The 13,465-nt window shown below is 39.5% G+C and overlaps 1 protein-coding gene across 3 annotated transcripts in view; it reads right to left on the bottom strand.

The window, feature by feature from the left end:
• The window catches only part of GABPA (GA binding protein transcription factor subunit alpha), a 36,539-nt gene that overhangs the window by 22,789 nt on the left and 285 nt on the right, over positions 1 to 13,465 (bottom strand). The window contains exons 1-3 of one of the 3 annotated variants that reach the window (XM_039237273.1): positions 13,158 to 13,344; positions 6,819 to 6,921; positions 3,917 to 4,061 (exon numbers count right to left, since the gene is read on the bottom strand). In XM_039237273.1, the coding sequence (XP_039093204.1) occupies positions 3,917 to 4,061; positions 6,819 to 6,895 (222 nt within the window). In that variant the 5' untranslated portion in view covers positions 6,896 to 6,921; positions 13,158 to 13,344. Of the gene's footprint in view, positions 1 to 3,916; positions 4,062 to 6,818; positions 6,922 to 9,546; positions 9,692 to 13,157; positions 13,345 to 13,465 lie in introns of those variants that run through there. The other 2 variants (XM_039237275.1, XM_039237274.1) reach the window with 2 other exon arrangements.

The raw sequence follows: 13,465 nt of genomic DNA, 5'->3' as shown, positions 1-13,465 counted from the left end.
ATGACACATATTTAAGATCAGGGTTAACTCTAAATCTCTGGTAATGCAGTTAATAAAGTTAAAGCTTATGAGCTTACTACCTGACCTAGCTTTGGTATCTTCTACAATAAGTCTATATCCTTTCAGTATTAGTGCATTTATCCTTCACTTCTCCTAATAGTCAATGCATTTCACACAATGGAAATTGAGGACAAATTGTAAGATTCTGACTTCCAGACATTTTCTGTCACCATTTAAAAGTACACTTGCACTGGAATTATCTTGAATAAGGTATACATCTGTGTGCCTGCATTCCATGCAGCTGGAGGCACAAAGCTCCTCCCATTCCCATTCCCAAGAATTCAGTCAATGCTGTAGTCATGGGACAAACACATTTTCTAACATTAAAAAAGTAGTCATATAAATAAAACCTAAAATCTTAAATGACTTTAGGTCTAAATATGAACAGGGATAAGACAAACTGTATAACCCTACAGAAAGACAGGTCAAACATGGTAGTTTTACTCCTTAAAAGAAGTCTCTCTGCTTGATGCTCTGTTAAAAACTCTCCTGATACCCAGATTCCTCCTCTGTGCAGTAGGCACTGGTGTGGTCCAGTAGAAGCTACAGCACGTGGAACTCTGACAGTGAACTCTCAGGTAGTGCTGAATATACTAGCTAGTTCACATACTTCTCAAAGAAGCACAACTCTGCTACTTTCCATCAGCTTTCAAGTTGACATTCAACTGAAAACACAAAAGCATCACCACAAGCAGCAAGCATTCTGACTCCAAATGCATGTGGTTAGTTGTTATGAAGAAGAGAAGTTGTTATTCTCACATTCTTTTTAAGGAGAGAAAGGAAAACAGGGAACGAATGTAAAATGCTTTAGATCCTAGGCTAGTTCTGAATTCTGTGATACTATGAATTATGCGTATTTCCACTTATTCAACTAATATTTACTGAGAACTTATGATACTTTGGGTACTTTGCAGGTAATACTTTCATCTTGGTTAGGCCAGGTATGATTAAAAAAAAAAAAAAGCAATAAATGTTTTTTTTAATTAAAATTTTTTAATGTTTTATTTATTTTTGAGAGAGAGAGACAGCGTGAGCAGGGGAGGGTCAGAGAGAGAGGGAGTCACAGAATCCGAAGACAGGCTCCAAGCTCTGAGTTAGTTGTCAGCACAGAGCCTGATGTGGGGCTCGAACCCACAAACCGTGAGATCATGACCTGAGCTGAAGTCGGATGCTTAACCAACTGAGTTACCCAGGCGCCACAAAAAAGCAATAAATGTTAGAGCTGAAAGACAAGAGATCAAGTCCAGATTCCCCTTTCTTTTTTTTCCCCTTTATTTTAAAGATGAGAAAAATGAGGTAAAGCCCAGTGACATTGAGTTATTCAATACAAACTTTTTTTCTAAAAGTCTGCCTCAAACAAGAATTCTGAAGTCACATAAGCCTGGGTTCAAATTCCAATGTATCTCTTTGTAGTTATTCATTGGACAAATTTTTAACTTCTTTAAATTTCAGTTTCTACATCTGTAGAATGTAATTAAGAATATGCTGATTTTGGGGCTACTAGATGGCTCAGTTGGTTGAACATCTGACTCTTGATTTTGACTCAGGTCATGATCCTAGGATCATGCCCTGTGATGGGTTCCACACTGAGTATGGAGCCTGCTTAAGGTTCTCTCTCTCTCTTCCCTCCCCCCCACTCTGTCCTCTCCTTACTCATGCTTTCTTTCTAAAATTAAAAAATAAAATGCTGATTTCAAAAACTGATGTGAATGTTAAATGATAAAATGTAACAGTGTTCTTAATTATTATTTTTTAAAGTTTATTTTGAGAGAGAGACTGAGAACAGGGGAGGGGCAGAAAGAGAGGAAAAAAGAGACAATCCCAAGCAGGTTCCATGCTGTCTACAGAGCCCAAAGTGAGGCTCAATCCCACAAGTTCCCACAACCACAAGACCATGACCTGAGCAAACATCAAGAGTCATATGCCTAACCAACTGAGCCACCCAGGCACCCCTCCAATTATTTTTTCATTCAAGGTAAACTGCCCATATAGCTCCATTTCACCAATTTTTAATGGCTGCCTTAAATGCCAATCTACACAAATCATTTATCTAATTCTGTTTTTGGAACATCTGACTTATTTTCAGTTTCTGCACAACCATGCAATGAACATCTCAGATGTAGAACTTTGCTCACCTAGATGAGGATTTCTGTAAGAACAATTTATTGAGATGAACTACTAGGTATTTCACATTTAATATTAATACACGCTAAATACCAGATAACCTTCAAAAAGACTTTGCTAATTTTTTCTCTAAGAGAAGACTTAAATCTTAAAAAATTATATTATTAGACTCACATACATTCTCTATTTCTAGAAGAACAATACCCTTGCCCCTTTCAACATTTACTAGATTTACTACTGAAAGGAAAAGATAAAAGTATGGCTGAGTGCCAAGTGAAATGTACAAGTTTCATTTAAACATTTCAACTTACTCTACATCAAAATATTATTTAAAAGTAATAGACAGGGGTGCCAGGGTGGCTCAGTCGGTTGAGTGTCAGACGACTCTTGGCTTTGGTTCAGATCATGATACCATGGTTCATGAGTTTGAGCCCCACATCAGGCTCTGTGCTGACAATGCAAAGCCTGCTTGGCATTCTCTATTGCTTCCTATCTCTCTTTCTCTCTCTCTCTGCCCCTCCCGCGCACTCTCACTCAAAGTAATAAACTTAAAAAAAAAAAAAAAAAAAAAAAAGATGATTATTTCTAAAAAACTAAGGCAAAAGTCCTACAACACATGGAATAGCTATGTCACAAGGCAAGCAAAGGGGAGAAGAAAAGAGATTAAATAATCCCAAATAATCCTAAAGAGGACACAATCTGTATTAGTATAAATTAGCATAAAAAAACAGTATAAAACTCTAATACTTACTCCTTTAAACAAGGAAGGTCTGAGCAATTCTATCTAAGCCATTACCTTTTATATATGAAAATACTACCTTTCTTGAAAGAATACGATAAAACATGCCTATGAATATGCTGAAAACATAATACACTGTTGAACTACAACCACAGCTAAAATCCTATTCCAATAAACTCTAAGAAATATATACACTAGTATTTAAGTTCTTATCCGAAATTCATTGCTGGAGCAAATTAAAATGGAAGGGAACGTAAAAGTCATTTAGTCAAATTTTTTCTTCTTATAGATAAGGAAACTAATACACAAAAAAGCTAAAAGCTAGTTAGAAACAGGGTGTGAGGAAGGCACACTTCAGGTTCCAATGTCAATGTGTGTCTCACTACTTTATGTTTAGGCTTTGATTCACATGTATTTGAACTTATTTTATATTTGTGAAAGTAAAAAGCAAATGTTTGGTTTAGTACTCAATCTTTTAAATATAATTTTAAATGGAGAGAACTTTGCTAGAAGAACTTTTATTTCTTTTTAAATTTTTTTTTTAATGTTTTTATTTATTTCTAGGAGAGAGAGAGAGAGAGAGACAGCGTAAGCAGGGGAGGGTCAGAGAGAGAGGGAGTCACAGACTGAAACAGGCTCCAGGCTCTGAGCTGGCAGTCAGCACAGAGTCCGACGCGGGGCTCGAACCCACGAACCGCGAGATCATGACCTAAGTGAAAGTCGGACCGCTTAACCGACTAAGCCACTCAGGCGCCCCAAGAACTTTTATTTCTAAACGCTTAAATTTAGTTATACAGACTATAGCTATAGAGATAAAAGGCTAACAAAAAAACATTTCTGGGACTCCTGGCTGACTCAAGTTGGTAAATCATGCAGTTGTTGATCTGGGGGTTCTTAGTTCGTGCAGGTGTAACGATTACTTTAAAAAAATTCTAATGCAGACTTAAATGTTGAAACATAAATCTCAAACAAAAAAAATTTTTTTGTTTTTACCTGGATATCTTGCAGGCAAATTTCATGAGCATCCAAAGAACATTGTAGTCTTGGTTCCAGTAGTTTCTTTAAGTTGCCTATTGGCTCATTGATGTCTATAGCCTGGCTTACACATTCAGCTGGAGTGTAGGTTTGTTCTACAATGCTAAATATTAAAGGATATAATTGTTAACAACTACATTTTTACCCTGGATATTAAAGTAACTACACTCAAACCAAAATTCAATACCAAAACACATTTCTGGTCTTTGAAACTCATTTCTGCATAGACACTATTCATAGTGGCAGGCTTATCACCAACTACTGTTGCCAAATTGAATACTGAATCACAGAGAAATGTTAGTTAGCTTGAAATGTAAAGATATATCCTTGCAGATAGATCTCTCTAGGTATATATATGTCCATATGTGTGCATACATATAAAAATACTACATATGCAATATTTATCAGGGTCCATTTGCATTTATGTTACATTTTCAAGTTATTGTGAAAAATTTTAGGCCCAGAATGGAAGATAAAAGAGTCTCCTTAAAATTTGTGTACCATTTCTACTCGTCAATTTCCTTTACCAACATAAATGTAAATCATAAGGCATGATCAGCGTAATTCCACACTTAAAAAATTACATTCCTGCTTTAAAGCTGTCTGAGACTCTTCTGTATTTGTTATTTCATACTCTGAATTCTATGAAATCTTAAGTTCCTTAAGGGTAAAATCTTTGGCAAACAATTCTACATACTTTTTTGAAATCCTTGTATGGTGTCGAACAGAAGGCACACATCAAATAATATCTTGCTAAATTAGTGAATCTGGAATTCAGTTAAGTTTCACAGCACACTTAATATGATTTGAATCTTATTTGCAGTTGTCAAAGACAGCATCATGTATTTAAAAATTTGTCCAGGTCCATTTTCACATAAATTCCAAGTATAAAGTGATATATGTACGATACTCCCACTTGTTAGTGTACATAACCCAAATTTCTTCTAAAACTTTAATAAAAGTTCATAATAGAACACTCATGATTAAAAACAAAGATTATTTTTAAATAATTGTAAACTATTACCATTATTTTTATTAAGGTAAAACAATTGGGTCTTTGGCCAAGTATTTCTAACAAATTCTTTAGCTATCACACCACAGGCTAGGTTTTTCTTTTTCTGTAGCAATCATTCTTTAAAAGAAATGTCACTTTAAGACATTTTAAAAGACCTACTTTATGTGAGCTCAACATTAAAAAAATTTTTTTTTTAATATTTTGTTGCTACCACTTAAACCTTGGGAAATTTCATGCAAAAAATCTGAATTTCTCTTGAAAAACTATGGACGATCTCCTATCACGGGACCTTAACCCCTGCACAACAGGGAGCGGACGGTGGCTTCGGAGTGCTAACTGCTCCTTTACAGCTACTCCCCAGGCCAACCTAGTAACTATCAAGTTCTTACAGGTGACAGACTCTGCAGAGATTTTCTGTACAGGGCCTAGCAGTAAACACTTTAGGTTCTGTGGGCCATTTGTGTGTTACATAAACATAAATTGACACACGTCAGGCTCCAAGAACCCAAGTGACCCTCACCTCCTAATATTCTGCCTCCCACACTGTTCGGAGCTGGAAGCAGTGCATCACCTCAGAGGTCCCTTGGAGACACTACAACGTCTCTCCTGGGAAGTATTACCTCACACCATCTGCTTTAAGGGAAGCCACCTTCCATGTCCTGAGGAGCCACAGAGAAGCCCACGTGGTCAGGGAATGAGTGATCCTAGAAGCAGATCTGCTCGCCCCAGTCAACAACTTTTCAGATGACAGTAGCCCAGAGTGACAGACAGCTGAACTATAAGGTCATGAAATACCCTGAGCCAGAACCATCTGGCTAAACTGCTTCCAGGTTCTTGACTCTGAGAAACTGCAATAATAAATGTTGCATGTTTCAAGTAGCTAAGTTTTGGGGTAATTTGTGACATAAACAAACAAATGTATGTATACCTACACACCTATCCAATAATTAAAGGAGGAGAAAATAGCATAATCAAACATGTTGAAAAGCTCTATTAAAAATTTAAGTCTTAAATCTCAGCTCTACTCTCAATGTTCAGTATCCTTGTCAACCTTAGTAATTGTCCATTCAAAACAAAATTGTTCTAAACCTTTTTATTTCGCTTAAGTCCTCTACTCTTCAGTTCCTTTTACTTTCAACGTATTATGTCATTGCCTGCTTTACAGAGAAATGTAGGGACCATTAGCCATCACCTTCCTCAAACTCCTTCTTGACTCTCAAATCTCTATTTTTACCCAGACTGTGTCCCTGGGTAATAGGAACTCATTACCACTACCCTTCCTTAATGGAATAAGGGTAGTAATGGAGTAATATTTCATTACTATTCCAAGAAGAACACCTTTCACACCACTATATACTTAGTACTGTGCACGTGATTATCCATGTATTTATTTGCCTCCTCACACACAATGTGGCCTCTACAAAGGCAGGTTACTGTCTTACTTATTCATATGTTCCTGACAGTTACTAGTTTTTAGCTGTTACTTATAGATATTTGTTAAAACTATTTCAGCTTGTAAATAAAACTCTTTTTGAAATAAAAATAACCAGCATTGAGGAAAGGAAAAAGAATCAAACAGTATCCTCAGGGAAAGAAGTATCACAATCAATTGCTTGATTATTATCAGCTAAATTTATTACTACCTTTAGTTTAAAACTCTTTCCCTCCCAGCTACAAAGCAATTAAGTCAAAGGTAAAAAAGCAATACATTATCTCCCCCAAATACTAAGGTCAGTTGGGAATAAAAAAAAAAAAAGCACACCCCCCCCCCAAAAAAACTGTACCTTGATTTTTAAGTAGGTATGCTGTGAATTATAAAAAGTAGTAAATTCAGAAAACACCGACCTTTCTTCTGTGCATTCTGGTTTCTCTGTTCCATCAATCTCAATTTCTATCAGCTCCTCTGCTTCTCTTTTAGTCATGGTTGGAGTATTTCAATAGGTCAGTCCTGCAAGAGTTAAGGCAGAAATGCTATATGAAAAGTAGAAATCCAATTTAAATAAAAGCAGAGGGTAAGCAGAAGAGGAAGTAATCTTCACACATAAAAGAAAATCCACAATGATTATTTATATTAACCTGACATGACTTCTTCATCATTCCATTATATTTATTGGGATGATTTTTGGCCCAAAGTCTTGGTCAATAAATTAATTAAAATTACTTCAAAATCAAGTGAAAGGTATGTCAATTCTATTATAGCACCTCAGTCTTAATAATGGATTCAAACCTGTACCCTAAAAATTAACATGGAAATGAACCACAGCTGTTCAGCTAAAAGCTATACATATAGTAGCAGAACTTACAACAAAGCATTATAATGATAGGGTAACGTACATTAAAGTTAATTACAGCTAGCATTTGTATTACAAATTACAGGTCTTATAAAAGTCAGTACTATATTCTCAAATAGCAAAATAAATAGCAAATCATTATAGATAGGCACATTACTGTTCTGATTATAAGTTAAAATTTTGAGATTTTTTAGATGTGCTTTTATGTATCTTAAACCACTAATTTCAATTTTTTATTTCTGTCATGTAAAATTATTACCTGCTGCTTTAATCTATCATTGATACAAAACCATTATAATTTAAAAAATGCTAAGTAATTCATAACGTAGCTGTATATATTGGTATTTCTTTGAGGCCATTTCTGAGGTGTTAATGCTGTTAAGTTCCAGATTCTGTTACAATCTCACTGGAGATCAATGACTTTGTCTTTGGACTCCATATATACTCTCAGTCTAGCATAGTTTTCTAAGTTTACTATCACATCTAAAAGGCACCCCTAAGTGCCTTTGACTTACAAGGAAATGATCCTCTAAATTTGATATTCTAATATTTGCAAAGGAGTCTCCCACTTATAAGACTTGGCAAAATGAAGAAATCAAATACTCATTCCTAATAATCACAATTTACTGAATGCTGAGCACAAGCATTCAAATGCTTTAGAATCTTCACAACAGGACAATCTTATTTTGAGTATTATCAGTGTACACACACACATGTCCTCATGTGAAAACTATCCAGAGGTTGGTGATGCTCGCTGCACGTGGCTCCACCGTGCTTTGTTCAGACAGGCTCTCTACTGCGAACACGAGCACGAGAGCCAGCACATCTCTCACCTGAATACTGCCACAACCCCTGCTTGCAGGTTTCCCCCTTTCTGTGCCCTTGCTCTCACTACAACAGCCAGTGTGATTCTCTTTAAACTGTAGCACTCCTATATCAATACCAGTCACAGTAAAACCTAAACACTTCAGTGGCCAGCAAGGCCCTACCAGTCCCAGCCCCATCCCCACCCCATTACTGCTCCAACTCCTGCTCATACAGCCTTGGTTGCTGCTGTTCTGGCTGGCTGGCACCTCTTCCCCCAGATGTCCTCCTGCCTAAATTCCTCACCTTTTTGAGGTCTCTGCTCAAATCTCCTTTTCCCAATGAGGTATACCCTGATCACCCCATTTAGTTCTATAACCGGTCTCCTCCTTTACCCCTTTCTTATCTACAGCATCTGTCCCTCTTAACATACTTTATCATTAATTTCTGTATGTACTTTCTCCCTCCATTCTATTATCATCAAAGCACAAAGACCAAAATTGTCCAGGTGACTCTAGGTACTTAAATTGGTTTGTCTCGACCAAGGACTTTGCCTAGCTTCTTAAGGTGGGAGGAGCTTTGCCAGGTTTCAACTTCTCAAGGGACCAAAGTCTCTGTGGGAGGCATAATAACCCAAAATCTGCAAATACATGAAGTTACATAGCAAAGTGGAATCAGGGTTACTAATCAGCTGATCTTAAAATAGAGATTATCCTGGTTTATCTAGTTGGGCCAAAAAAAAAAAAAATCACAAGAGTCCTTAGAAATCTGTAGAGACCCAGAATGATTCAAAGTGAGAAAGACTCAGGGGTCAGCTATGACTGGCTTTGAAGCTGGAGGAAAGGAGCCACAAGCCAAGAACACAGGCAGCCTCCAGAAGATGAAAAAAGAAACAAATTCTCTCCTGAAATCTCTAGAGTACACTGTTCTGCCAACATCTGATTTTAGGCCAATAAGACCCATTTCAGACTTGATTTCCAGAACTGCATATAATTAATTGATGGTATTTGAGCCACTGTGTAGTAATATGTCACACAGTAGTACAAAAAAAAGTCTTCTTTCCCACTTTAGAAGGGCTATAACTTTCCTTTGGTCCCACCATCTCTTAACAGCTGGAGCTGGTTTTCTGACAACATAGTCTCCAGCTGGTACCTAAATCTAGACTATCTGGTATAAAATGACCTGATTCCGCCCACATTATCAAGGTTGCTCTCACACCTGCCCTATAAGGAAGACTAAGGGGAGGGGTTCTCCACTTGAATAGAAACACAACATGTACATCCAGCAGACTGCCTTGGTCCCAAGCAGACTTTTGTTTGGGATGAGTTAAAGATTAGGGCCTTTTCTAGTTCACCTCAGACTAATTAAGTCTTCCCTTTTCCCTGTAAAGCCTATCCCTTAACTGATGCTACGTATGAAACTGTGGAATTCATACTGAGCTCTATAGCAAAACAAGTGATGACCCAGTAGAGACCTACCTGATAGGACAACTTAAGCTGCACAGGGCAAGGACACTTGTTCACATATGTATACGAAGTACAGTACTTGGAATGGTGCCTCACCCTAGTAGGCATTCCATTAACGTGTTGAAAAAAGCAAATGCTATAAGGACTATTGCACATCATATGAAATTGACTCCAGGTGCCTAAAAGGCTGAAACACAAAGGTAAAACTATAATGCTAATAGAAGAAAATGGTGGGGAATGGTTTTGCAGTCTAATGATAGAAAAGAATTTCTTAAATAAAATTCTGAACACATAAACCATAAGGTAAGAAACTGATGGATTTGACTGCATAAAAATTAAGATTTATGTTCAAAAGTCAGCCTACAGCGTAGGAAAATATACTTCCAATGCTCAAAAGTGACAAGGGACTAATAATTGGAATATTAGAAAATTAATTCCTGCAAACTGATAACAACCTCAAAAAAGTCAGGAAAAATTAGAAGAGTTAAAGCATTTTAAGAAAAGGAAATTCACATGAAAAGAAAACAAACTGGTGAAGGATATGAAAAAATGCTCAAATTCAGATCATCCAAAATGCAATTAAAATAAAGAACAATCACTTTATACCATTTATTGGTGTATGTATGGCAAAATTTAGAATGCTGACTACAGAAAATAGTAGGGATCTAAAAACATAACAATCCTCTACCTCTGTTGATAGGGGAATGGATAGGTGTAGGTACTGTGGAAAAAAATCTAAGAGCACTTGCTCAACTGAAGTATGATTATACTTATGACCCAGTACTATGCCCTGGGATAAGCATCACAGATACTCTCACGTAGACTGATAACGGGATGTCCAGGACAGCTTTGTTGCTGATAGCTGGAAGCTGAGGCCGATAGGAGTATCCACTGCAAGAAAGCAGCAAACGCTAGGAAACTTTATTAGCATGGAGAAACAAGAAAATAATGTATACACACAAAATCATAAAGCTGTTCCGTATAGGAAAAAGCGAGAATAGGGTTTATAGCAGAACAACACTTAAAAGATCACTTATGTTTTACTTTCAGGGCTTACATTTATTGCTCACTTTCATTTCCACTACTTATTGTTAAAATTTTAATCAAGGATGCTCCACCATGTGGGGCTTGAACTCAAGACCTAGAGATCAAGGGTTGCATGCTCTATCAACTGAGCCAGCCATGAGCCTCTCCATAGCCTATTTAACAAAAGAATTAGAAAACAAGTGAAATTTCTGGGAACTATGGAAAAATAGAAATGAGAAGTAACCAGAGGCTGAGAAATGGATCTGCAGGCTTCACAGCAGGGATACCTATGGCTGGACTTAAAACAAGCACTAAAACAGGGAGGTGTTTAAAAGTAATTTATCCTGCGAGCTTCCAAAAAAGTTATAGCTCAGTGCCCACAAGGTGCCAAATAGAGCAAAAAATGAGCCTTCTGTACTTCTGGAAGAAATCACGCTACTCATGAATTGATCTCAGAATTGATCTCTTTCTCTCCTCCAGGCTAGAGAAACCATTAATGGAGAGGTTTGGGAAATGATCCAAATCTTTGATATCACTGCTTGAGCAGGTCTTAGCTTTTTCTGGAACCAATCCTCCAGAATTCTATGTCAATACCTAAGAAAATGGAGAAGAGAACATTTTACTTGGTGCCTCTTCCCCTGAGGGCTGCCTCCTGAAACCCTTGTTTCTCCTAGATTAAATATAACCCTGGAGTTCAGAAAACTTCACAGGCTAGTTTTCTTTAAAGTACAGTTATGAATGGGATGCCCGGGGCAGCTCAATCAGTTAAGCGTCTGACTTCAGCTAGGGTCATGGGCTCGCAGTCTGTGGGTGCTGGCCCCTTGTCCAGCTCTGTGCTGACAGCTCAGAGCCTGGAGCCTGCTTCAGAGTCTGCATCTCCCTCTCTCTCTGCCCCCTACCCTGCTCGCACTCCATCTCTCTCTCTCAAAAATAAATAAATGTTAAAATTTTTTTTAAATAGTTATGTTTAATATTCTTTTGGAGTCAGATAAATTTGAGGACTGTATTTCTTCACTGGAATGTATTGTTTGTTTACAGAATTTAAGATATTTTTGCCCAGAGGCGCCTGGGTGGCCTCAGTTAGTTAAGCGTCCAACTTCTGCTCAGGTCATGATATCACTGGTTCGGGCCCCCCATTGGGCTCTGTGCTGACTGCCAACTCAGAGCCTGGAGTCTGTTTCAGATTCTGTATCTCCCTCTCTGACCCTCCCCTGCTCACGCTGTCTCTCTCTCAGAAATAAGCAAAACATTAAAAAATTTTTTTGAAAAATAAAGTCAACAGTTAAGAAAAAAACCAAAACGCATACATCTGTGTAGAGAGAGAGAGAGAGAGAGAGAGAGAGCAAGTATGGAGAAAGGTTAACACTTGGTGACCCTACCCCCACCCCTGCCCCAGGAGATTTTCACTGTATAATTTGTTTTCCAGGAACGCAGATTTGAAGTTTTACAAAGAGAAGTTGGAGAGGGAGTAAACTCAACAGTTTTTAGTATTCAGCCTCCCCATAACTCGGCTCTTATAACTTACCTAACATCTAGCTCCTTACTTTGTTTCTTCAAGACTATTTATCTCTCACGACATGTATATATGCAATTCAGGTAAATTGACTTAAATCCACCTAGTGCCAGACTAGGTCTAACAACAACAACAACAAACCCCAAAGACCTTGAAGAGCCTGGATCAAATCCTGATACAGACGGGTCATTCCCCCAAAGTTGCTGCTTAAGAGCTGAGCAGTTTCTTCTTAAGCTGAAAGCCACACGGGACCCAGGAATGTTATCACTGCCCGGCTCTTTGCTCCCGGGAATCTTTCTAAGTCTTTGCTCCTCCCACGAGTCAGACCTGGAATTCCTGCTAGTGGAACTCATTAGTGGAAACTATGAAGTGGACAGTATTTCTAAATCACGACTCATCATCTTGCAAGGCAGTATCAGGCACTGTTCTCCTCGCTGTCAACCTAATCAAGCCGGGATTCCCTAATACTCTGCAAACACTTAAGACGGCTCCTCTCGTACACGAAATACTGAAAATGTGGACAAACTACATTAACCCATTGTTTTCCCCTTCTCTTACTTCCCCGTTTCTCAAATTGACCCCTCTGGACAACTATACGTTAGTAAGTGTCTTTGATTAAACCGGAGGACAGTTCTAGAAAAACTACTGGAGTTGAAGCGATAGCGCAACGCTGAGTAGGCGAGGAGACTGGTTGAGAACCTTCCTCCGAAACCCCGGGGGCGTCCGGGTCTCGTCCCGACCTTGGCGACTGGGGACCGCCAGGGACGGCGGACTGGCGAGGAGGGGACAGCAAAGGAAGTGAGCGACGAGAAGTGACACGGGGGGCCCGGGGCCCGGGGGCGCGCGGCTTCCCTGGGCCCCGCGCCGCGCGCCCCTCCCCTCTGCTCCCCGCACTGCCTCAGCCGCCCCTCCCCACCCGGCTCCCTCAAGTCTCCACGAACGGAAATGGGAGTCACAGCGCCGGGGACCAGCGGAAACAAAACACAGAGGCGGCCGCGGGGGGGCCGCTGTGGGTGAGAAGGCCCCGGAACGAGGCCGCCCGCGCGGGCCCGCGCTCCCCTTCCTCCTCCGCGGCCGCACTCACCCGCTCCGGAATCGGCCCCGTCGCCCCCACCCGCGCTCCAGAGCCGGCTGAGAACGGCAGGGACGCGGGCTCCACGTGCAGCGCTTCTTCCAGTAAGACCCGCAGCTCCTGCGACTCGAAGTGTAAGGCCCCTGGGCCCTTCCCGCGGAATCGGCGCTGAGAAACTCCAACCCCCCTCCCGCCTCCCAGGCACCCCCGGGTCCAGGACTACAACTCCCAGCAGGTTGCGCGAAACAAACGTGCCAGGCAACGGAGGCTCACGAGGCACAAGAATGCCCAACGCCCCAATCCGCTTTGTTTATATTCTC

Source organism: Hyaena hyaena, unplaced genomic scaffold (assembly GCF_003009895.1).
Source record: "Hyaena hyaena isolate Hyena2069 unplaced genomic scaffold, ASM300989v1 scaffold_122, whole genome shotgun sequence".
Taxonomy (NCBI): Eukaryota; Metazoa; Chordata; class Mammalia; order Carnivora; family Hyaenidae; genus Hyaena; species Hyaena hyaena.
The sequence above is the reverse complement of the archived record's forward strand: the minus strand, read 5'-3'. Positions and strand labels throughout refer to the sequence as shown.